The following is a 27,585-nucleotide window of genomic DNA, read 5'->3' on the forward strand; positions in this document are numbered from 1 at the left end:
TAGCTGAGACAGCGTGTTAGCCAGCTAGCTAGCTAGTTTGTTGTCAACACAAGTGAACGATTCACTTTATTTCCCTATAGATTTCCTCAGTAAGTTAGATAAGTGATATATTATCAGTATCAGCGGTGTGTTGTCTGTAATAGGAACTGCTGTGTGTTTAATCAGAGCAGCCGCGCTGAACCATGACTGATAAGAAGCTGCAGTACAGAACCGAGGGGTTTCTGATGAGCGCCTCTGCGCTCTTTAAAGACACGTGTACAGAGCAGGCTCGCTTCCTCATGTAAGTACAGTAAACAGCACACTACTCTCTGTGTTTACAGCTGATTTACAGTGATATTCTCCTTCTGGAGCTTTTACTGCAGAGTTCAGGTCCACCCCTGATCCAGGTGATCAGTGTGTGTTCATGTCCAGAACTGTGGTTTAGTGGTTCAGGTGGGGATGATTTAGTTAAACTCTACAGTCAGATGTCACTCAGATAGCTTAGTAAGGTAGTTAGGTAAATTAGCTAGATCTCCTAGAGTACACAGTGTAACGTTAGAGAGAGAGAGACCACTGATAGAAAATAAGTGTTGGTGTAATGCTGTTGGACTGCCGGTGGATGGCAGACTCGCCACTCTTCACTTCAGCTCTGTCAGGGTTGCCAGGTCCAACAAAAATATCCAGCCCAAAGTCAATCTAAAACCCGCCCTTTAGAAGCTTAACTAGCCCGTAATATATGCCTTCAGACTAAATGACTAAACAACTATGAGTGTACGACTTAGTATTTTGTTTATAAGGGATTTATTATCAGTATTGATATTTATCTTTCATTAATAATTTTGTAACATTGGTGTTTTATGTTTTATTAGTTATTTTATAACAGTTTATATCCCAGTCAAGAACATTTAATAGTAACATGTAATTAGTTAAAAATGATTTTTACTTTAACAACCATATTTTATATATTGTTTTAAAGTAGCCCAAAAAACGCATCCCGCCACCCTTGAATTTTCACCCCCGACTGGATTTTCAAACAAGCCCAATTTGGCGGGAAAACCGCGAACCTGGCAACTGTGGGCTCTATCCTTTCCACGTGTTTTCTGTTCTGGTTGGTAAACGCTGCACTTGATTTAATTACTGTTAATGGGGCAGCACTGTTTATCCCACAGGTGCTAATAATTAATTAATTTATTATTAACAGCCGCTGCTCTCAGTAGACAGAACTATCTGCAATACAACTGTTTACTTATTACTGCTGTAATGCTCTGTTCTGTGCAATATCTAAATCCACCATATATAGTAGGGCTGGGAGAATTACAGTTATATATTTTTATTAATGGAATAATGGAGATTGTACATCTTTTATATAGAAGCTGACTGAGTGAATCTGAATACATAGGATTGTGTTTCTCTTATGAACACTTATGTGGCATATTCGTATGTCATTTTATATTTTGTAATATTTCACAATATGGATTAGAACATTACTCAAATAGAGCTATTCACTGTATTCACCAACTCTACCTCTTCACTACTTTACAACTGATGCTTTTAAACACATTAAGAGGCAAGAATCTTGCCTTCATTCCAGATGACTTTCTTATAAATCTGACTAAAAAACAGCCAAAATTCGCTGCTTTGAAGAATCTAAAATATAAAACATAAAAAAACATGGTTTGCTAAGTAATCCCATGTTTTTCTTCCTACTTTGGGTGAAATTAATGTTAATCTACAGTGCGGATTTAAAAAAATAAAATAAATAAAAATTACTAATTATAAGTACTGTCTGAAAGTCAGATTTTGATTTAATAGAAGACAATGGTATATTTATATAATGCATTTTTTAGTCTACAAGAGTGCCTTATTGTGAAACATATGCATTTTGCTTATAAATATTAGGTTATACTGACATGCCAAAAGTTATGGGACAGGTACTAGTATTGTGTTCCATGGAAGGTGAAGAACATTGCTCTAAACCTGCCTCCTATATTGAAAATGTATGTGATTTCTACCCATGTCGCTTGTTGGTTCACATAAACAGTTTTAGCCAGATGCCGCTGCACTGTCCACTGTGGGTGGAAATGCCTTTTATGATGTATTCCCAGAACATGTGACACATGCCTGCAGAACTCTGAACATTGAATCTCCCATCCTTCTGGTGCCCACTGTCAAAACTAGAGCACACTGGCCAGTGTTCAGCCTCACAGTCAGACAAAACAAGGTTTCAGCGTGAAATTACATCATGCTGTTAAAAATTAATACTGTCTTAGGAGTCCAGAATCAAGATCACTATTTTATTATTAATAATAATAATAATAATAACTAGTGCAGCCCTTTTTGTTAAAACCAGTATCAGAGGGTCCATGCTCTGTGGTTGACTGTCAAATATAATGTCTTTTTCCTTAAACATACTTTTTATTGTAGATTTATACTGGGAATAGCAGTCTTCTAAAGTAAAACATATTGCTCGAGGTTGTTGCTTTCAGAAACTCTACTGATGTTATTATAGCTATTATATTCAGCTTATGAATGAGACATATTAGTCAGGCCTGAGTCATTATTTATTATTGTTTTTTTTTTTATGAGGAGGATTTATGTCTCAGCGCTTGGCTGTGGGCGGCCACTGGATGCATCTGGAAGTGCATGCATGTCTTGTACTCAGCAGTGTTCATGTGACTCTGCTGTTCTTGTTTTGGTTGTGACCATGACACGCCTGGCACGTATTGCACTGAAAGTACACTGTAGTGTTTCTCATAGTAATCTTTTATCCTGCAGCCTCATCTCACACATGCACAAGCATATATACATAATGCCTCTGTCTTCACTTAGTGATATTTTGTGAGATGGGAAGGATGTAGTTTTTTTTTTGTTGTTGTTGAACTGTTGCTGAACTTTATACCAGTTAATAAGATTTCTGTCAAGCTAAGTTAATAAAATGTGAAAAGGATTTGAAATTGTGAAGTAAAGCCGTAAATCCTCTGAAGCTTACAGTTTTAATCTATTAGAGCTCAGTCTGTGTGAGATTTTAGGAAGAGGTGTTGATATTGCAGTGGATAAATTGCCCAGATATTCTGGAATTATGGAGGGATGTTGTGTGTGGGCTGGGCAAAAATATTTATCCTGCCAGGATAAATAGTAATTTAATTTATGGGTTATCCTCTTGTTTTGAACCTCCTGAATCATTTTCTAAACAGCAGGGAAGATGCAGTGTGACTGAGCAAATTTAGCTTAGCTTATCTGGAATCTTAGGTGTTTATAAAGATCTTCAATATCTGAGGGGAAGTTCCTGACTTGATTAATAGACAGTGAACAGATCATCACTTTATATTTTATTTTGTCAAGCTTTTTTTTTCTTATTTTTGATTAAACATAGTAAAGGCAGTAGAGTTTTACAGTTTATCACTTCAATCTATTGGTCTTTCATTAAATTAATCATATTCACAGTGCTGTCCATGAGGGGTGTGCCATATCATATCGTATGCAATAATTTTGCCCACAATTTTGAATATCGTGAACGATATTATTATACCCTGAAATATTGTGCCATATCACCCACCCCTAATTATCACATCATGGTACTACTTTTTGGTGCAATTTTCATTTTGTTGCAGTAGTGTATTCTTTATTTTTTTTATTCAGTGTTTTGTCATGTTGCAGAGAGTGTCCTTATCATGAAAATACCATGAAATATTGTGATATTAGTTTAGAGCCATATCGCCCACCCCTACTGTCAATCATCTATCTCTGAAAGTGTGTTTATGGTAAATGGATGAGTAAAATACTGCATATTGCTTGTCAATTGGAATATACTAAAAGTGCTAACCTGGGACCATGCTAACAATGATAATGTGTGACCTAAAATGTAGGATGTATTTTGATTGCTTTCACCGTAAAACCCTGGCAAATCATTGTCAAACCAGTTGTGGGTGGGTTGAAAAAAAACGATTGTACGATTTCAAGATTTTAAGTCGTATCATTCCATAAAAGCATATAAATATCAATTCATAAAGATACATTTTTATAAGTACCCTGTTTTTTCCGTGTGTGCCTGTAAATTGTTAACCCACTTTAATCTTGCATGACCAGCAATGACCAGCCTTCCAAGGCTTTAGTTAAGTGTAACTGGAGCTTAAGTACTAGATTATATTTTTAATAGTGGTGGGTTTGAATCAAGTCAAATCAGAAATTTAATTGAATTGGGATCTTATGGATTGAAATTGTCCCAGTTATAAAATAGTGTACAATTCTCTGAATTTTTAACTGGAAGGTAGAACTGAAAAAAAAGCAAAAGAACTTTGCTTAAATATTCAAATCGTCATTTAAGATAAAAAAAAAAAGTATTATTATGTGATATTTGCATGTGTAGTCCAAAGAACGAAATATATATAAAGACCCCCCCCACCCCCCCAAATGTTGAATTGTGGAGCAGTAGATTTTATTTATTATTCTAAGTTGTGTATTGTACCCAAGCCTAGATGAAATGTCATTTCAGTCTTTAGCCAGCGCCGTAGCTCTGCATGCTTTAAATGTTTTCCTCATTGTACATATTAGACCCTTCACATTCCTCCTGCCCCCTCATGAATAAGGCATCTCTGACTCTGACTCAGACTCAAGCCTGTACACAATTTACTGGAAGAAGAATGCCAGTTATATGTGGACCCTGACAGCCAGTGTTATTTAGCAGTTGGAATGATTCCTCTTAAGCCCGCTCACGTACGAGGCAGCTGCCTCTCAATGCCACACCGCCAATGGGGTGCGCAGCCGACTGCCCGTAACTCCCATCGATCAGCTTCACTGGAAATTGTTCCAGTCCCTTTAGCCGGGATTACTCCTGCCAAGTACATTAAAGTTATCTGCCGCCTTGTGTAGTGACCATAATGTTTTTTTTCCCTCATTCTTTTTATCTGGACTCCACTGAGAGAGCTCCCTTCATCCCGAGTGCTTTGTTGATAGCATCTCTGAGAGGGTTTCGTGTAGTCTCGGATGTTTATCTGACTGGAGTGCGCACTTATAAGGAGATGCATTAGAGGTATTTTAATTAGATTTCTCAAGAGGCCTTTACAGTGGTGTCAGATCCCTGTAAGACTTTAATAGCCGTGCCAGTAGAGGACTGATAGACACTACACATTTTACACGAGCTGCTGCTTAAACCCAGTCCTCTCAGAATGATTGTTAACAAAGCAGATTACATAAAAATGCCCCATTTCTTTTGATAATGCGTCTTTACTGGAATTCAGTTTTATTACAATTCTCTTGGAAATGATCAGTCTTTCTTCCTGTTATGTGTTGCAAAGTAATATTGTTATCCTATTTATATTCCTCTTATTTTTCCTGCTTATTTCCTGCAGGATTTTCATTACACAACACAGCCTTTGTAAAGCATTTTGTGAAAGCTGTGAGTGGGTGATATGGCCCTAATATTACATCACAATATTTCAGAGTGTTTTTATGACAGAAAAAAAAATAATAAATAAACAGTTTTACAGTAAATAGCAAAGCAATTATAAAGTAGAATGTTATGATGGCACCGTTTTATTATTAAAAATGTACAATATTATTGTGTATAATACAATATGGCACATTCCGACTGTTTTTGTGTAGCAATTCCTTATTCCAGTTTGTATGAAATTTAACCATGTGAGGTACCACAGCAAAAAGTTGGCAACGCCTGAACAACCACCTGGGAAATCATAGCAGTTACTTAAAAAACTACTTAACAATTTTGGAGCCCCAAAGCTACAATGTAGAAGCCGCCCTGCAATATCAAGCTACCACATAGCAATGCCATTTCAACCATATAGGTTGCAATAGTAACCAGTTATCAGCACCATAGCAGCCACTCCATAGATACAATCTTAGATACCGTAGCAACTGCCTTGGATACCATAGCAACCGGCTATGTATAGCAAAAGCATTGAAACCACACAGCACACTAAAGGAGCCACATATCACAAGCAAGTTTAGCCTATTGTCCACAAAGTTTGAAATAAATAAATATAATACTGATGTGGCACATTGTTTAATATTATTACCAGCATTTATGGTAGAATTTGAACCTACAGGTTTTTAATTTTATTTTTGCACAATCAAAAGAATACACAAATTGCAAACAGCCTAACATACAGTGCAGGTAGAGGCAAAAAGCTGATGTAGGCTTATTTATATAAAGCCTCTACTTTAATAATATAAAAACAAAATTACAACAAATATAATTTCAACAAAAGAATATTCAATTCTAGCTTTATAACAAAAAACAGCGAATGTGTATAAATACAAGAAAAATAATTATGTAGCATTTATCAAATAATCTTGTAGGCATATTTTATAATGCTTTATAGAAAAATTGGTTAAAATAATTTTATAGTTTATATCTTACTGAAAATTAACCTCTACAAGAGAAATTTTGGAAGATCTAAAGATTTTAAGACTGATGAGTTGAATATGGATGAAACTCTGCATTTGTAATAAAGTAATTTTTGAATTGCTCTTGGTTGTTTCCTTCATTTAAATTAATTTTACAAAAAAAATACATATTCAAAATATATAAATGACGAGAATCTAAATTTTTTTGAAATAGAGGAGCAGAAGACGTATAAATTTGATTGTGTTGCAGTATGAACAGATCAAAATCACTGTCTTAATCAGTGTTTTACTATGCATTCCAGATCTGTAGTTTTAGGCCTTGGCTAAATGCATGTATGCATGTCTGAGGTGTGAAGGATCAGGAGATATTTGCTGTACCGCAGTGTGTCAGCACATCTGAGTTCTCTCTCAGGACTCTCAGATGCTGTTTGGCACAGGCTCTGTAGAACACTGCTACAGCTACTGCTGCAGACACCTGCTCTCTATAGAAAGTTTATTATAACCAAAGGCACCTGCTCCTTGGTTTGTGTACATTGTGCACTTTGCACGTGTCTTAACATGGCCAGTTTTAGCCTTCACCTTCTGGCATTGAACACTAATGATAGCAAGTGTTTAGAGTGGCTAGTTAGAGCAGGTTATTAAAATAGTTCAGCGTTTAAAAATAAGACCCGTATACTTCATCTGCATCTCCAGAGACATAAAGACATCAGGTAGAGTTTTGATTATAAAATACTGCTGTTATAAGTGAGATATTTTAATATTTATATCTTAGTTTTCTTGTTCAATTTGGAGTGTGTGACACACATCGCCTGTGGGTTTGCAGTTTTTTTTTCTAAAGCAATATAAACTTTGACATGTGCCCAGAAAAACATGGTGTTAAATATACCCCAGCATAATTACAATCGGCTAAAGTACAGCGACCACTACAGCAAGCCTGGCTTTAATTATCCTCCAGAAAAACATGAACACTGAGTTTGTACACTATTAATTTCCCAGCAAAATGATAAAAGAGAAAACCCATATACACTGGAGAACAACTTGTGCCCAATTGAAATGCATATCACCATCCAGGGGTTACAATTCAATGCATCACAAAGTATTGTTATACTGTAAGGTAGACAATATATTTTGATTGTTTCAGTAACATTTTTGCAGAACTCTCATAGTATGAAATACACTATCATAAAATATTTTTATCCAGTCATAACAGCGGGATTTGAAGGCAGATGCTGGGATGCTGAACGGTCCAGCAGGCTGTGATCAGGAGATCGCTGGTTTCAATCCTGGTCATGCAGCTTGCCTTCCGCTGCCAGAGCCTTGAGAGACCACAATTGGCCTTGCCCTCTCTGGGTGGATAGATGGCACTCTTTCCCATCATCACTCCTAGGGTGATGTCGATCAGCACGAGGCGTCTGTGAGCTGATGCATGCATCGAAGCCAAGCATTTTTCTCTGAGTGTGCTGTGATGCTACTTGGCAGTGTTGCATCAGCAGCAGTTCGAAAAAAGAAACAGTGACTGACTTCACATGCGTCGGAGGTGGTGGTGGGGCATCACTAGTGGTGGGGAATATACAGCTGACTAGCAGCTGAATGGGTGGGACAATTGGCCTAGCTAAATTAGGGAGAAAAAAAAGAGAAAATTAGAAATCTTTGAAAAAAAAAAGTACAAGAGTACAACACTGCTGTTTAGTGGACATGGTTTAAACAGAACACTAAATGTGAACCAACATCTGACACCAATGTTAACTTATGAACTATTATTAAAAGTCAATACTGTGTTCTTAAAAATTAATTTAAAACATAATATTCTGCTTGCCTAAAACTAGAAAAGAGAATGTCCTGAAGAAATGCCGAGTTATGTCACAACTTGCGTGATTTGTATGTGGTTTAAGGGTAGTTTCTAGGTTGTTTTTTTGGTGGTTGCTGTACAGTTTGTCTGAATTTTGAATAACATAGAAATGTGCTGAACAGGGTGCAGAGTGATTGCCAGCTAAAGAAATTCATAGGTGGTTGCTATGGGGTCCGGAACGATCAAGAGCTGAGTCAGCACAGACACTCAAACCTGAGGAAAACAGGAGTAACCGGGCCCTTAATCAGGCACTTAAATGGCTTTTTGAAAGGGAAATAAGAGTGTTTTTCTGGGATTAAAAGCATGAATTTAGCTGTAACTGGAAGTATCTGTGCAAAACTGTGCTGGACTGAGGTGCAAAGCTTTCTTCACATGCGTTTGGATGAAGGCCATGCTGTCACCTTGTATTTACTCCTGCCCCCCTCGCACTCCCCCTCCCCCTTGTGCTTACACAGACACAGAGGCAGCGCTGTGTATCTACTTCTTATGTCAGGAATCAAAACATTTCAATATGACGTGTTTAATTTAATTGCCTTAAGTGACATTGCAAGTCCTGTGATGTGACAATTACGCATTCGCACATCGCATTGACTATGCTTAAACGATATATCGGGCAGCCCTAATAGGAAGTTTTAGCTTTAGACTGTAATGACCTATTAAGTATTTTAGTTTTTTTAATTAAAACAATCACAGTATGTTCAGAATGGTGGGCTGCTTCTATCACCCTCGTTGCTGCACCTTGCCCAACAGAGATCTGTTTTGTTGTGATATTTTTATAGCTAATAAAATGCGTAACAGCTGCCGACTCAAAAAATAACCATGCTCTTTCTTGTCTTTATTTCAGGCAGAGGCATCAGATGAGTGGTAAGTTATATATGAGACAGTTAAACTTTATTGCTTCATTGTTATTTATTTCCTTAGACTGCATGGTCATCCTGACCTTGGCTGAGCTTTGGTAATAGAATTACGGTCTTTGTAAGAGACTTTGGGGGCATTTAGAGTCAGTAAAAGAATATTAACCCCCGACAATGCCTTTAAGCCTATATAATAAAAACAGGCTCCACACACACCCATACACACCCTGGCCCTTTCCCAGGCCTAAAGCCTGCTGCTCTGCAGAGTGAGATGACCACACATTGGAAAAGATGTTAGCATTTGTATCGGATGCATGAAAGAAATACCTGCCAGACTGAGAATAGCACAGACCTTCACCTGCTGTGTTTTAGTTAGCAGGCCAAAACTCTCATGAGGTTTTTGTCCTGTGTTTCAGCTCCTGCCCTGCCAGACACTGTGCTCTGCCCCTTTTGTTACCAGTGGCGCCAACCAGGCGAGTACCGTGTGAGGCTGCATCCCAAACGCAGGCCGTCTGCGCAGGTGAGGAGGCTGCTCAGGAGAGAAGCAGCCCACAAGAGGCTCAGTGCTGGAGAAATGAAGGTTCTCCAGAAATTCAGAAAGGCCTCCAATGTTCTGGTGAGATTTAGTACAGGAGATATCAACATCATAATAATCACTATGGCTTTGTATTTTCAATAACCTGGTTATACAATGTATATCCCAACATCGGGGTTATGAAGTTATGAAGTCTCTTCATCATTACCATTAACACCTCCTTGTTGCTGCACTCCTTGTCCTTTTACTTTAGTGCATACATTATATATACATGCATATTATCAGCACTGCAGTGACACTGACACAATGGTGGTGTGCTAGTGGAGTGTGTTGTGCTGGTACAAGTGCATCAGACACAGCAGTGCTGCTGGAGTTTTTAAACACCTCAGTGTCACTGCTAAACTGAAAACAGTCCACCAACCACAAACCAAAAACACCAGGTCCTGAACCACATACACTGCCTGGGCAAAAAAGATCACACACACTAATATTTTATTTTACCACCATTAGCTTTGATTGTGACACACATTCACTGTTTCACTCCTTGTTTCAATAGGCTTCTGCAATGTCACAAGATTTATTTCAATCCATTGTTGCATTAAATTTTCACCGAGATCTTGCAGCATTGATAATGGTAGAGTCTGACCTCTGCACAAAGCCTTCTCCATTCAGCACATCCCAAAGATTCTTAATAAGGTTAAGGTCTGGACTCTGTGGTGAACAATCCATGTGTGAAAATGATGATCTCATACTCCCTGAATCACTCTTTCACAATTCCAGCTCCATGAATCCTGACATTGTCATCTTGGAATATGCCCGTGCTGTAGATTCCATAGATGGAATAACTTGGTCTATATTCAGGTAGTCAGCTGACCTCATTCTTTCAGCACATACTGTTGCTGAACCTAAACCTGACCAACTACAGCATCAACCACACATCATTTACTTAATTAAATCCAGGTGGTGACTTTTTTTCTTTTTTTTGGAAGCATTTTCCTTCCTATATCAGACTGATATAACATGTCAAAGCAATAGCCAGTCAGATTGTAAATGACAATCTAATTTCTTATTTTTAATATGCTGGAAATATCAGGAAATCATTGAAGAGAGTGACTGAGACTGGGTTAGAAAACTCCAGGACCAGGATTGATGAGAACTACCCTGTTTTTGGAAATGTGGAAGATAAGAAAGATCAGAAAACTTATGTTGGTAGACTTAATTCTACTCAAGCAGAAATTCTACTTTTGATTATATCTGTTTTAGAGTAAGTGATCAGCCACTTGCAATTTTCTGTCCTCTTGGGAATGCAAATGCCACCACTCTGTTTTGTGTCTGGCCCATGTCCAAATGAGCTCAGTGGATAAGGGACAGATAGCAGAAAGTGGCTGATCAGTCAGCTAAGGCCAATGGAAATGCTGTGGCCTATCACAGGGGCTGTTTCTGTGCCTCAGGCAGAGAGGGAAAATACCATCGACGTGCCCCCTGCATGTCTGCCATCGACTCTCCAGCCTCATTAGTATGCATAGCAAGCAGAGGGGAATGTTGGCGTGGATGCCGCGTTAGAATACTTTGGCGTACTCTGCTTAATTTCACTGCAGAGGATTTTGGACATTTTTATTTTAAGATTAAGCTGCAAGAATGATACATCTTTTAATAGTTACACGGATACAGCTGAGCCAAATCCAGCTCAAGAAAGCTTATAAGGAGCTCTGTTTTGGATAATTTAAGGATCTTTTAAATGTGACTCGAGTACTAAGCAGTGGTGCGTTCAGGTGTTTGGCTAAACTGTTGTGGTAGTAACACTCCCAGTAATCCAGGATGTTTCTAGAATGTAATTTTCAGGACATGACTTCCATGCATACAGAACAGAAATTCAGTGCTCTGTTCCCTCTAGGATTCTCCAGAAAATAACTCTGAAAAGATACTAACATTTAAAAGATTGACTACAGTAAAATTAGACTGCAAAACGTACTCTGTAAACTGTTTATATATAGGTGTGTCTATTCTATATATATAACATTACAGGTTATACCACAGTTAGTTCCGACCCTGCAATGTGATTGGCTGAGAGGCTCTCTCTGAGTGCCATTATCAGCCAGTAATGCACAGTAATTGAAGCTCTCCATGTATTACTCCGCTACATACAAGTAACCTAGCTGTGAAGTAGCGTTTACAAGCCAAACAGCACAGCTACAAACAGAGCAGCAATAAAATTTGCATTTATAACCAAACAGAGTGTATTTACTCATTCCCTTTAACTGGAAAAGTTTCAGTAAACAGTGATACTTGAACTGTGGTATAATCGCAATAATACACTCGAGGTTCGTGCTATAACGTCACATGTAATATTGCAGTGCTAATATTACACCTTATAGCACAAACCTCGAGTGTATTATTGCTTAATTGTAGCACTTATATTTGCCTCTGTGGCCAATATTGCAGCCTGACTTGGAGTACCTAACATTATATATATATATATATATATATATATATATATATATATATATATATATATATATATATATATATATATATATATAATTTAAAAGTTCTGTGGTCGCAGTAAGGCGTTAGTTGAATAGTGCAAAAAAAAATGCTCTGTGGGCCACTGAGATATTGAACAGTGCCCATAGTCATGAAGTGCTTATGTGTGCCAGAGTATGTGCCACCATTAGGCCCCAAACCTACTCAATGCAAGTATGCAAACACACATGCCAATGCTCTCTCATGGAGCGTTCTTGCATTACTGCGGCAGTTAAAACACTCAGTACTCAGGAGGCCAATCGAGAACAAATCATAGCGTCTGTAAATAGAATAGGGTTAAACACGTCAACAGTAGAGGAGTGTCGTTTTTTTACCCCTACTTGTACCGGGCAACTTGGCAGATAGAATCCAGTTTGAGTAGCTCAAAGATTCTGGCCCTTCCTGTATTAGCTATTTCAAATGAAAAGCCCCATGCAGAGTTTTGCAATTGCATTTTTATAGCATTTTATATAGTTTAGAATAGTTTCAAATTAATACATGGAAGGAAATCATTTTTTGATCCCTTGCTGATTTGAGTTGAGATTTTGCATGGAGCCCCAGGTCGATGTCAATTGACAGTTATGTTGTTTTTCTTCCATTTTCTTACAATTGCAACAACAGTTGTCTCCTTCTCCACCCAGCATATTATTTATGGTTTTGAAGCCCATTCCAGCCTTGCGCAGATCTATTTTCTTGTCCCCGACATCCTTAGAAAGCTCTTTGTTCTTGTTCATGTTGTAGAGGTTAGAGTCTGAATGATTAGGTAAGTCTGTGAAAATAAGTATTTTATACAGGTGACAATTTAAGAGCTTTTAAGATGTCTTTAATGCAGGTAATGAATTAATTAGGAGCGTCTAACTGGTCTGTAGAGGCTAGAACCTTTAATGGTTGATAGGGGATGAAATACTTATTTCTCTATGCAAAATTCAAATAAATATTTATAATTTGTACAATGTGATTTTTCTGTTTTTTGTTTGTTTTTGTTTTTTATATTCTATCTATAATTAACCTACACAACCAACAAATTATAGACTGTTTATGTCTTTGTCAGTGGGCAAACTTACAAAATCTGCAAGTGATCGAATAATTATTTTCTTTACTGTAAGTGTAGTGGAATGACTGTGTTAATGAGTGTGTTAAGTCTTGTTGTAAAGACAAATGTAAGAATACTTGGGAAAAATCGCTAACTAGAAATATATAATTCTTACTAATATCAACAGATAAGAGGCTTTGTGAGCTGTGATTAATCATTACACAACAATATGTTGTTGATAAATAATGAATCCCTTAGCTGTTTAAGACAAACACTGTTAAACATGGTGGTGGTGGAATATTTCTTTCGCCAAGATGGTGCCAAAAAAAAAAAAATTAAATGTGCAATCTGTGTGGCTTAAATACTTGGGAATTTTTTCATGATATATATCCATAATATCTCTAGAATATTTTTTGTAAATTTCTCATGTTCCAAGATTTCTAAATTTCCAAGTTTTCCCGGGTTTCCAGGATATGTGGGAACCCTGCCCTCCGTGTAATACTGTGCAGTGGCATACGTGCAAAATCACAGATACATAGTTTAATGTTACTGTTACTGAGATAGACGGATCTCTGGGGAAACATTACGGTAATTGGAGTGCAGAGATGCTGTTCATAGTGTGTGTGAGTGTGTGTGTAAAAGAGAGTCAGGGCTTGGCAGTGTGATCAGGAATTATATACATGTGAGTGAACTGGTGTCAGCAAAGTTCATCTCTATCGACCTCGGCCAGGCTTACAAAGTCGTGTTTGGACATAGAAGATGTCACCCATGCTATCTGTTGCACTGCATATGATCTGTCTCCACTGCCTCATCATTTACGTTTGTTTTCGTTTGAGAGATATTTCTAGCCTTGTAAATGATCCTTACCTATGCATGATGGGACACAAGGGCCTCTCACAATGCGTGCGCACAGCAGCTTCATCTAAATTCACTCCGCAAACAAGCTATGATTTGTACTGACATATAGCTGTTACTAATTTGGTCCATTGGAATAGTTGTCAGTTCCAAGGGCTTCAGTTTCATCCAACATCAATAGCTTCTTAACGTCCAGCTGAGCAAGATATCTCCTCTGCTGCTCAACGTGTCTGTCCTTCTTCTGAGGGTAGAATTCATTCAGTCACGTGCATCAGTCTCTGTTTGGTCGTCTCATGCTGAGCCACTGGGAAATGGTGATTTGGAGGAATTAGGGGAAGGTGATTTAATTCTCCTAGAATCAATATAATTTCTCTAATGGTTTTGTTTATCTGTAAGTGGTTGAACATATACTTTTATTTAGACCAGAACAAGTGAAAATAGAAGCAGGGCAGAGAGCATCTAGCAGCAAAAATATCCTACAAGTGAATTCCACATTGTATACACGTGATCTCGGCCGCACGTGGCCAAAACGAAAGGCTGCACTGATAAGGTATGTTTGTATATTTGTCATTTTTGCTCAATGTGGCTCAGATCAGATTTCAGTCACTTTCATATGTGGCCCTAAATCGGATACGTATCCAATTCATTGACGTAACGTAAATGTGAATGGTCAAATCGGAATTCATGCATCGTTTTGCTTTTACTTCATCTGGTGTAGTGAACCTTGCCTAGCTTTGCCAAACATTCACACAAAGCTTTCTAGACTGTTTTCATACAGAGTTTCCCAATGGTGGTACAAACTACCCTATACTACCAAATCAGAAGAAACTCCTGAAGACTGAACTCTTCAAAGAGCACCTACTCTCCTAACACCTATAACTAACTAACTACTTCTAACCTCATTTCTTTTTCTTTTCCTCCTTTCCTCCTCTATCCCACTGTTCCCCTTTGGCCTCCTATTGGCCATGTTTAAAAAGTAGTTTTTTTATCTTGAACTTCTATGTCCTCTATTGCTAAATGTTCATCATTATTGTAAGTCACTTTGGATAAAAGCGTCTGCCAAATGTAGTGTAATGTAAACATTTAAAAAAAAAAATGCACTTTTTTTATTTAGTTATTATTATTTTTTTTAATGCATGATTTTAGAAACCGCTAAAGGGAATCAGCAGTGGTATGAAACTCAACCAAATTTAAACAGAACTAAATCCCATCTCTGACGTTGTGTCTGCATTCTCTCCGCATGTTTAAAAAAAGTCCCTGAGTGTGTGTTTCCGGGAGCTGACAGGGGGTTTAAGGTGTAGGGATGTCTCATGGCTTTTTTTTTTTTTTTTTTTCCACTGAAAAGCCCAAAGCTCTCGATAGCAGCCAGTATGTTTGTGAATGGATGAAATGATGGAACGGAAAAGGCAAAGCAGGGGCTTTTTGGCCTTGAACTTTTAATCAGAGTAAACCGAATGCTCGACACGCCGGCGCCTCACGTGCAGGCGCTGCCAGGTCTTTAGTGAATTATTCTAGGCATCCTTTCTCAGGTGTGTCTCTGTCAGCAGGCAGGGATGATGACTATTTTACCCTTCCTGACAGAATACTATTCCTGACACGATGCTCTATAAATAGCCTAAACTCTACATGACTCAGACTTAACTTCATTATGATGGTTTTAAAAGAGTGAACATTTAGTGGTGGATAGATGAAGGTGATTTCTGCTTTGAAATGTTATCTATCTATAGAGTAGTGCTGAGAGTCTGTAGCGTACAGCACAGCAGCCGGGGGTTATAGGCTTAAAGAGCGCCTCGGTGTATCCTGTTTCCTGTACACACTCCCCCTCCGGATCCGTCCAACACGTGCCGCTGTCCTGATCCATCATTATCGCCTCAGATACGCAATGAAAAACAGCAGAGTCTTAGACAACATGATTAACGGACATCAGTCTGAGCATCCTCCACATCACCACTTATCCAGTTTCAGCTAAACTCAATTAAACCGGTACTTTGACTCCTCAGAAGATGATCTCCTGCTGCCTTTATTTTTAGTAGCATCACGTTTAGGAAGATTAAAAAATACCTCTGTGTTTTTCAACCTTCAAAGGAACAGAATTACGTTTTACTCAAAACTAACTTACTGTAGAAGCTTCAGTGTGGGTCAGTAGACAATTCTACAAGTATTTACAGACACATTATCTTAAATAACTGGACAACTAGCTTAAAATATTTTTTTTTTTATAAGATATTAAAAAAATTGATAATTTGGGGATCACAGATGGGTGGGATTGGATTTGAATGTTCATCATTAACTGGATTAACAGGTTTCCTATTGTGTTTTTCTAATTAGATTTAACTAAATTTTAACTAAATCTGTTAGATTTAACTAAATTTATTTTTTTTTTTTTTTTTTTTTAAACTTGTTTTTTTTGTACTCTGGAAGAGCATGTCTTTAGGTGAGGCTAAGGTTAAACAAGCATTTTATTATATATAAATTTGCCAGTAGCTAAGCTAATATGTTTTCATGTACATAATCATACAGTAACTATTAAAAGTGAAAGTATATTCACCTGGGTTGTAATTATTATAAAGCATCCGTTTTCTCTATTTCCGTCAAGTGATCTTTTACTTGCAAACACCAGGTGCCTGTTCTTCCTGAAGTGACCATCGATTTCAACTCTCCATCAGAATAGGAACAGGTCACTAGAGCAGAATTCACAAGTTTTTTTTTCAGAGTAATGCTGTTATTGTAAACAAGTGATAAACAACCAAATGTTAAATGTTAGGGCTATTACACACTGAACTGTGTCTGAATTGTTTGCAATTTCAAAAAACTTATTTAGAACACATGTATTCTTATAAAATCAAGTCAAGCACAATTTGTCAGAAGGCAAAAATACACAAAAATATTATTATTCATCCTGCTCTACATTTATGATTTCTTCACAATGTTGTGAGTAGAGATATTAGAGCCAGTAGTTTCTTAAAAGCTCTTACTTTGCTGATAGTAAAATGTGGTTAGTGGTAAAAGAGGAATGGAGAATAATTCGTTTCACTTTAGAGTTCAAACTTTAGATGCCCTATTGTACACCCTGCGCAAGGTACGTCGTGAGGCTCATGACTATCTTACACCCCGTCCCCAGCTGTTACACCCAGTCCCCAGCTGTTAAAATAGCAGTGGAGTTTAGGAATAAATCGACACTGATGGGCGTGGTGGTATGTCTGGAAGTGAGGTGTTAGAGGTTCAGATCATTTTCTGGCGTATTGCTATTTTGGCGGCAGAAAACACAGGTGCTCCACTGACTGAAATGAACCTAGACACAGTCAGCCGTTAGAGTTCATTCTTGTAGGTGCGCCGAACGTGCATACACCCTCGATTTATAACACACACGCACACACAGACACACTGCAGAGCACAAACACATTTTAACTCAACTATATAAAATAAACAGAATACAAAATAAAATAACATTGCTGTTCCCTTAAATGCGCTGCTTGCGCACCTTCACAGCGTGAACGTGCAGGTCAGTATCCTCTACTGAGACGTGTAAAAGCGCCGCTGATAACTGACACACTGATTGGTTTATTTTATGTTATGCCCAAAACGCACCCATAGAAAATTAGTGCATGCCTTTTGCCCATGTTTCGAGCTGTGCAAGGCGTGTTTTTTGCCCTTATGATACCAAGACACTTCAACATTAAAACCCTCAGTTCTCAGGTCATTTTGGTTTTTCTGAACACATTCTCTCCTTTTGAGAGGTTTTTTCCTTCCCAGAACGACTATGTTGGATAATGTGGTGCTAAAGATTGTTTCATCTTGTTTATTTATCATGCTATGCGTTTGGTATTTAATGGCCATTATTTACTTAAGACATTTAATCTCCTAATTCTATTCATTAAATGTGTTCAATGGAAAAACAAACAATGCCAGTGGTGTTCCAGTACTTCTGCAGAGGATGTATGTAGAGTATGTATGTATTTCTGTATGTGCAAATGTTGGATCTTGACTCACAACTGCTATATCTGTCCATCCCTAATAATAGCATTGTTTACCCAAAGCATCTTTCTTTCAACCTCAACAGCAGAATCACATTGCAGCCTCTTAATTGCTCCTTGCCATCTTTCAGCACTCTGTTTACAGCTCCTGATGTGAGTGACATCCTATTTTCCCTCTGGAGTGGCCTGTCTATGTATGGGTAAAAGGGATCAGTTGTTATGGAGAGCAGATGGGTCTCAGCGTTTCGATAACGGTGCAAATTTACCCGCCCTTTCACCTACACACACACACACACACACACACACATACACCCATGAACATACGTTCCAGCTCTACCATATCAAGGACAGCTGTGCCTGCTGAAGCCCCGGTTCCAAGGTCGCAGCAGCCAGCCTAGCCCAGCTTGCGGCTAGCAGGGTATTTTAAGAGCCTGGCCTATTAATAGATCACAAAGAGCCCATCTGCAGGATTGATTTTGTGAATGTGTGTCTGTGGTGGAGTGTTCAGGAAGCGTGCAGAAAGCTAAGCGTTCCAGTTGGAGCCAGCACTAGCTGGAGCTGAGGTGGGCCTGAGAGAGGCTGACACCTCCTAGAGGGGCAGGAATGAACCCCAGAACCCTCATCCAAGTTATAGATTTATTTATTTTTGTATTATTATTTTTTGTTTCACATGTTTTTATGACGTTAAAAGTTGCTGTCCTGACATGTTTTAATTACATTCTGAGGGGAAAAATACACAATAAAGCCAGTATAAAATTGTAACTGTATGTAAACTTTATGTCCAAAGGTTCAGTCCTGGTAACTGGTATTACTTTACAATAAGGGTACATTATTTACTAGTACTTATGACAGTGTCTCAACTAATTACTTATTGACACTAATTTACGACATTTGAACTAGTTATCTGTTATTTGAACTAATGTCTTCTTGTTCATAGCATTACTTATTATTATAATTATTATCTGGCTAATATATCGGATTAAACTGCGCTTTATCAGCAGTTTAGCTCAATAGAAATAAGTTTATTTGATAGCTGGGTCAGATAGAAACCAGATCGTGTTGTCACAACAAGTGAATCACAAGTAAAAAAAAATAAATCTCTGCATTGGGCGGGGGGTGGGGCAGGTAGCGGCAAAAGCTGGGGTCAAATATTGTGGCGTCATTAATTGCATTAAAGAAAATAACGCTTTACTGATTACAAATGAATCGCGTGGGTTAACACTTTAATGTTGACAGCCCTAGTTTTATTTAGTGTCAGTTAATAATTACTTAAGAAATTAATTAACAATTTTATTACATTTATTTTATGTATTTAGTACTGTTTTTGTTACCCTTCTGAAAAGTATTACCATCATTATTATTAAGTTGCTGCTTTTAATTGTTTGAATGCCGGGAACTGATATATAGTCCTAAAAACAAGCCTTTACTTATTTTTCAATGTCAGTGTAACAAATAAATTAACCCTCCTTTTATGTTACGGATCAAATTGACCCGTTTTAAAGTTTAAAGACCTAGGAAAAATAGTTAAAAGTACTTTTTTGAGTATTAAACAACTTTATTTACACCTTAATTAGTGTAATCAAAAAATAATATAAAAATGGTTCATCTCACTTATTTGCAACCACCCCCTACAAAAAATAAAAAATAAAGTAGTGAAACATAAAAAAAAAGTTTGAACATGCATTTTTTTTTTATGAAAAACAATTGAATTAGTCTAATTGAAGCATTACATGTGAGAGGTAAGAAACACCATTGCACTTAATATTGAAAGAATTATTAGCAATAGAGTTAGTAATGAAATATTCACACTGCTTTTTGGATTTATTTTTATTTTTTTATTTTTTCCAGCTTCAGACATCTTTTGGATAGTTAATCATGCGCTGGGTCAAATTGACCCGGGAACACCCTGCTGTTCCTGACAAATGAACATAACAGGAAGGTTAAGGACATTTTGGATCAATGCTGTTGGTCCGTTCATCATGAATTTGGCACGCAATCAAAAAATATGTTTTTTTACACAGTGTTTACAGTGTGAGCACACAGCTTCTTTACTTCCTGTGGAGAAGCATTGCCAATAGAATAGGACTCTCTGAAGCAGATAAACATAAACCTGCTGGCTCCATGCTAAATGCCAGGTATGGGTTACAGCGGGACAAAGCCCCCAGCATTTGTGTGTGCTGACGTCTCAGACAGGCCTGTGTGTAGTCTGCCCAGCACTAATCTAAATACAGCCGGTCTCTGTTCACTTCACTGTGTCTCTCTGTTCCCTGCCGCTCTCTGTGCACACAGCTGCTGTTGACTGATTGCATCTATCAGTCTTGTCGGAGCTGCTGACTTTTTGATGGTATGTAAATGCTTGAGAGGGCCCTCAGATTCCTCCTGCTGTATATGCATAGCGACTTGATCGCGTGCGTGTGCGTTAAATAGCACCGGATACGTGTGTGCTGTGTACTGCAGGAAATTGCTCATGCACGTGATGGAGGAAAATGATAGCTATCCTAGTGCCTCACTCTTTGATTAATGTGTTAATTATAGCATTGGCGTGTGGCATGTTTGTATGGATTCTGGGTGGGATGGATTTGTGGTTCGTGGATCATCTTGGAGGAAGAGTGGGGTTTCTTTGGATCATGTGAGCTCTGCTCCTGTCAGTAAGCCACTGCAGAGGCTTCTGTTACAACATTGCATGCACATCACTGTAAGATGCCTGTAGTCAGCTGTAGTGTTATTGAGCCTATTAGAGGTTATTGATAACCAATGAGAGAGAAGTGGTTGATTCAATGTTAATATACTGACATGCCTAAATTTTACCATGTTTAATTGAAGCTATAGAACACTGCCCAGGTTTGTGGAATATGTGTGCCGTGTAGGGCATCCTCATTGATTTATGGAGGAGGTGATGGTGTTTGCCAGTGTTGTCTGATCAGATGGATAATTCTAGCCAGACACCACCAGTCATGATCATTACGACCCACTGCACTGCCCACTCTGAATGGTATCTCCTCCTGTGATGTGTTCGTAGAAAAGTTGAAAAGTTACTTTATTTCAGTAATTCAGTTATTTTAAGCATTTGTTTTTGTTGTTTTTGATTATGACTTATAGCCAGTGAAAACCCAAAAATAAGTCAGTGCAGTGTTTTCCTGGAAAATCTTACAGCCCTTCATGTTTCCCTCTGCTGACAACTTTTTATAGAGGTGCAGATTTCATTTTTCAGCTGGACTTGGCACACTGCCCACACTGCCAAAAGTACCAATTGGTCTTATATAATAATCAAATTTTCTGAGACACTGATTTTTGGGTTTTCATTGCCTATTAAGCCATAATCATTAAAAATAAAATAAATACGGGCTTAAAATAGATCACTCTGTGTATAATACATCTTTATTTCAGTAATTCAGTAAAAAAAATGTGCAACTCGTATATTATAAAATAACGTTTCACTTTTCTTTTTTTTTTAGGTGCACTAGTATAGTTCTCTATAATTTACATTGCCTTGCAATGAGCACGCTGGTCGGTGTTCAATGTGGCTCATACGATAACACCTCACAACTTAAATAGATGTGGGTGTTTTCAAGCTGTCCCCTGAGGCAACACTCCGTTATCAATTTACTTAATTTGGGGCAAATAGGGTAGGCCTTATGGCCCTAAAACATTATCACAATATTTTGGGGTATTTTTCTGATCATAATAATCTTGGCAATATTGCAAACAATATTTTATGTTTGTTTTTATGTAGTAGAATAGTTTCAAGTCTTTTGTCTGTAGTTTTCAAAACAGACTACCTCTGTTATCATTATATGGAATTTTTTTTATTGTCTCAAAATTATTAACTTTTAATGGAAGATATTGTAAAAGGTTTCTACAGATTTATTAATAATTAAATTCTGACACAATACAGAGAACAACTGCCAGATTCACATTATGACAAAGTTATCTTCAAAAATTGAGAGTTTTTACATGTAAGTGATAATATATCATATAGCTTATGTATTTTATTATTCTTTATTCTTTGTCTGTATTGTGTTGTATTGTCTGTCTGCACTTTTGTACTGTTGCACTATTGTTCTGTCTACACTGTGTTTATGTGCACCATGGTCCCTGGAGGAACGTTGTTTCGTTTCACTGTGTACTCTGTATATAGCTGAAATGACAATAAAAACCACTTTGACTTTGACTTTGACTATTATTGCCGTAATAGTGCATTTTTCTGTACAGTACACCAAAAGCACCATGCCCTGTACCAAACATCAGCTATAGGTTCATTAAGTGCTTCAGCTCGGAGCTGTGGAGCAGTGCTGCTGTGTTCACTGAGGTGATACAACTCCATCCAATACCTTTGGGATAAATTAGAGTGGTCTGTGTGATGCAGAACTAATCCTCTCCTCCAGCATCAGTACCTCTGTACAGTAATGGCACATTTCCAGTGCATGAAGCTACACTACTCATCCCAGCTCTACTCAGCTTTTTTGCTTTTCCATTAGACGAATTTAGTACCTGGATCAAGATACCATTTTAGTACCCGCTGGCTTGTGATTCCGAGTAAATGCAATCAAATCATCACAACAAAGTTTTGACATTTTATGTAAAGCATTGCTGGCAGAGCTGTGCCTCTTACAGAAGTTAAAATGCGACGGCGTGAATTAAACCTTGATTTTGGGAGAAGTATTGGATTAGGGAGGTTTAAAACACTGGATGTAATCTTAATATAGTCTCATATGCACGTGGCTCCAAAAATCCAATTCTGTTGGCTGTGTGTTTCTGTGAATTGTACTATGTATATAGTGTATAGCTGTGTATGCAGTTGTATGTCAGAAATAAGTACACTTTATGGTAGGTAATAACAAAGTGTTTCCACAAATGTTTAGAAATATAATCTAGTATTAAATTGTTTTTCTGATGATGAATGACTTTTTCACAGAATATCTGAAGCACCTAAAGAACGAAATGTTAAATGCTACTAGAGTTGAGTAAAGCCATTGTAGATATAGCACTGGTAAAATTGACCATTTTAGACCAGAGAATTATAATCATAATTTAGCAAAATGACAAAGTGTATATAGTCCTGTCCGAAGAATTACGATATAAACATATACAGTAAGTGTATGTGATCCTAATCATTTTTGCTGACCCCCTTAGTATTTTCTGGGTTTTTTTTAAGCAAGAAAAGCATATTAAATGCAGTGTTAACAGTTGTTAATTATTGTTTTTTTTAAATGGTGTATTTACTCTGCTATGCTATTATTTTATTGTTATATTACTGGCAAAATCATAAACTTTCATTTGTTGTAAAATGACTAAATTATTTATTGCTGTTTTTTTTGGGACAGTTTATCATCCAAACAAATACTGCCAGGTTTAACACTGTATAGTATAAAAGCAAGTGTATCTATAAAACTATAGGATTGTGTGTTTGAGTGTGTGTTTTATGGGCAGATTGTTATCATGGAGAGTGAGATATTTTGAGAGCATGTTCTGGCTCTGATGTAGCAGGCTGTATTTTGTGACTGCGGTTTAATGGCATATTTTTCAGCTGTGTGTGTGTGTGTGTGTGTGTGTGTACTGCAGCTCTTCTGCTTTTATGAGCTCTATCCACTTTTATGAAGTGTAGTCCTCTAATCAGCGATCACGACTGGTATTGTTGGCATCCCTCAGCAGCTGCTACTCTAATAGTGTTTAAGCCTGAAGAGGTACTGCTGACCCTTTTAAGGCATTGTCATGTTTATTCTCTTCAGCGTACTTGATTTTTTTTTTATATATACCATTGAAGACTCAAACAAACTAAAAATAATTTGATAGAATGTACAACATATATTAAATTATTCTGAAGCATTAGAATGTATCCATGATCCATGTATCTGTAAGCAGGTTTTTGTGTTTTATGTTCAGTGGTCAGGTATTTGTTAATTTGTTTTTGTTTATTAGATTGCTCTTAAAGCGAGATAAACAATATATATAAAGTAGTAATAAAATATATAGCTGGTTAACTTTGAAAATAAAAGGTTAAAATTAAATTAAAAGGTTTTACCCTCGTGTTATATATTTTGTATTGCATTGTTTGAGCATGACCTCTTTTGGTGCTTTCTGTTCTAATTGCATTTTATTTAAATTATAAATATTATTTGGTAATTGTTGCCTCTGCTGTTTCTGTTGTTGTTGTTTTGTTGGATGTAGATTAGGTGAAATTAGGTGATATTTTTGATCACCAATGTGAAAGCTCTGATTTACTCAGTGTCTCCGCCTCCAGTGATGTGATTGGCGGAAGGCCCATGTGCCCGAGCCACTTTGCTTTATAACGTTGTGCACTCAGCCTGTTGTAAACATAGTGACACACGGACAACCTGTGAGATTCTGACTGAGCCTCATTTCACATCCTCTCTCTCTTAACTTCAGCAGACATGGCTACATTCATCTCGGTGAGTTTTGGAACTTCTGTCTGTGTTTTAACTTTTGTTGTTTGGGAAGGAACTGTAATTTCGTTAGAAGTGTGTTTTTGTGTGCATCTGGAGATGAAGTGGTAAAGTAAAAGGTGGACTGTTCTGTGTGGTACTTTAGTGAGAGTGAATCTGTTGCTTTCTGCTTAAGAGAGTTTTTAATGATAGAAGTGAAGATGGAAAGTTGGACTTTTGGTGCTGCTTAAGACAATTATTTTTAATTTCTTTTACTTTTCTTAATTTGTTTTCTCTGAAATTCTCTTTAAACACACATCACTGTTTTGTACTACTGGCCGATATGCTTTAATTGACTTTTTTTTTGTACTATATGCTATAAATCATGATATTTAGCTTTAGTCTGTGGTTGGAAAGGATAAGAAGCAGCAAATCAGCAGTGCCACATGTAAATATTAAAATCTCTGTATTAACATTTGCAAAAACAAACTATTTAAAGATTTTTTTTTTAATGAACCAGGAAGGCAGTTTTCTATTTACAGTGGTGGCCTGGCAAGCGCCAGAAACACTTTTTAAATTATATTTAAAATAAATTATACATAGTTATATACAAAAAAATAATTATAAAATTACAAAGATGTACCTTGAAAGCGGTAACAAAAATTGTTTGTTTCTTGTAGCTTTTTCCATTCTAAAGCAGGAGAAAAATGAAATAATGTATTGTGGATCTTTAGATGGTGAAAATCATGTGTATGTTGCTGTGGTAAGGTAGTGATAATACCAGTGATATACCAGTACTTAAGAAATGTCAGAGTATGGTGTTGGAGGAGAAGCCTTCATATTTTTGAGGTAATCATAAGAGTAGTTTGTGTAAGTATCTGACACCACTGGACATTTCATGAGAACATCACATGTTGTCTCCTCATGATGTCTCTAAAGCCCACTGCACTGGAGTATGCAGATGTATAATGAGCTAGCCCACCACAGCTGCCACTCCACAGGCGTGATTCATTAATACAGCTGACTATGGCTTCTTACAGCTAACACCACACACAAACCCACACACACACCTTGTACCTGTACTCATCATTCACTCCCACTGTACACTGTTCACAAAATAGAAACGATTTAACCTTTCATTTTAGTTTTTTTTTTTTTATATCTTAAATCCAAATTATGTCTAAAAGTGAAAAACTGCAAAGTTATAGGTGTTTGTGTGACTGCCTCAATATGCCATAAGACATTGTGCTGGTTTTCAAAAGAGATAAAGCCTAGTTGTAGACTACTTTTTCTATTCAATGGAAGGTTTTCACCAAAGGTATGAAACCACTAGGAGCTGTATGTAGTAAAATGTATATATTTTATATGGTATGTATATTTCTGTTTTTCTGTTGTTGTTGGGGACAAATTATAATATATATTTTATTTATTTGAATATTTCCTTTAGATGGCCACCTGTCACGCTTGTAATAAGACATCCAGACAAGTTGGAATTAACAGGGAATTCTTGGCTGCCTTTTCAAAGACCTACGGCACCCCGATGAGCACGGGCAAGCGCAAGACCCCTCAGTCAGCCAACAAGCCTACACCAAAGTCTGGAACCCATGAGAAGACCCCACACAAAACACCACACAGAACACCAGCGTGAGTTTTCTTTTAAAAAACTTAAGCAGAAAACTTTTCCCATTTCCCAGGCCGAGATTAAACCTAGTTGTGGGTTTTTATTTTTTTTTATTTTAATGGAAAATCTGCATTTAGAAGGCTGGCCCAATTTTTTTTGTTCCTGAAACCTTTAATAACTGTGTGTTAACCATATTTTTTTACTATCTCTTCTGCAGATCAAAATCCTCAGACAGCGGCAGCTCATCAAAGTCATCCAGCGTGAAGAAGTCTGCTTTCTCTCGTCTTAGGAAGCTCCTGATGCTTGAGGACAGCCAGAAGAGTAAGAAAGGGGGTCTGAAAGACTTCCTCTCCTCTTTGTGAGGGCCTTAAGGGGCCACAGAAACCCCACATCGGCAGGCTGTGGCCTACTTTGGGCAGCGCTCCTGGAATTCAGAGCAGCTCAGAGAGTGGGGCAGGGGGTCTGGACCGCTGGTCACTTCACTCTGTGCAACAGTGCCACCTAGTGGTCCAGTCACTACAGCCTGGTCACAAACTCCAGGCTCCCATATTTCCAGCAGTCATCACCCCCAAACCAACCTGGTGTTTCTTCAGGGGTCTCCCGGGACCACTTATGTCCTGTTCTAGTTAAGGACTTGGAGAGAACCACATGGTTAATTACACAGCTTTCACTGAGGAGTTTCTATTACAGCTGGTAGTCTGTAAGCACTGTTCTATAATCTGATCTATAATCTGATCTATAATCGAATGTTGTAATTTATACTTATATCTTTGATATCTAGGAGGAAAGTGATCCTAGTGGGATGCTGTTGTTACAAGATCATGACTACTTACTTACTTTATATCAATGCCTATGTAACTGAAATATTTTGTACACTTATGGTGCATATGGTGAAAGTTGTGGTGATTGCTTGTGGTTTACCTGATGTTTACATTTGTTGGGCTGTTCTGGCCTGCAACTGTATTTCAAAGACCAAAGATATGTTGTTGAATGTGATTCTCATGCAGTATTTTCAGCTAAATACAGCTTGTTTGTAAATCATTGTTTTTTTTATTTGTTCATCACTTTCTATTTTCAATAAATCAAGTCCAAATCTGCAAACTGCACTTTTTGTTTTTGTGTGTAAGCAATGTTTTGTATGCATCTAAAATGTGCATGTAATCATATGCATGTGTTCAGCAAGTTTGTAGAAACAAATACAATAATTGTTATTAGGTGGTACTGGTAGATGCAAAATGCAAAAAATTGGAGCTTTTTAGCCCAGAGTCTTCTTCACATGATGATGAATTGGATTTTAGAGTCTAAAAAAGATATTTGCTGATCTCACCTAAAATGTATGCACATTAGGGATGCACATATACTGGAATTTTAAATTTCTTGCTGATAACCAATATTTTTTCATCCAAAATATGTAGAATCTGCTTGAAATAGCATTAAGTAGAAAAGTAACCTCGATTTGTGTAAAATTACAAGTCATACTGCAAGGCTAGAGATGTGCACCTCTAATCACATATTTAAAACTCTACATTGTGCTTATTTGAAGCTACTATAAGCTATTACATTACATAGAGATTCTACATATTTATCTATGTTTGGAACATAGGGGATTTGCTTGA

The 27,585-nt window shown here is 37.3% G+C and overlaps 1 protein-coding gene across 1 annotated transcript; it reads left to right on the plus strand.

The window, feature by feature from the left end:
• On the plus strand, positions 1-27,070 carry c3h18orf21 (chromosome 3 C18orf21 homolog). The gene is made up of 5 exons (XM_007258855.4): positions 1-280; positions 9,036-9,055; positions 9,462-9,661; positions 25,796-25,992; positions 26,187-27,070. The coding sequence occupies exons 1-5, from the start codon at positions 183-185 to the stop codon at positions 26,329-26,331; spliced, it is 660 nt and encodes a 219-aa protein (XP_007258917.2). The 5' UTR covers positions 1-182; the 3' UTR covers positions 26,332-27,070.
• The last annotated feature ends 515 nt before the right edge of the window (positions 27,071-27,585 follow it).

The sequence above is a fragment of the Astyanax mexicanus genome, chromosome 3 (genome assembly GCF_023375975.1).
Source record: "Astyanax mexicanus isolate ESR-SI-001 chromosome 3, AstMex3_surface, whole genome shotgun sequence".
NCBI lineage: Eukaryota > Metazoa > Chordata > Actinopteri > Characiformes > Acestrorhamphidae > Astyanax > Astyanax mexicanus.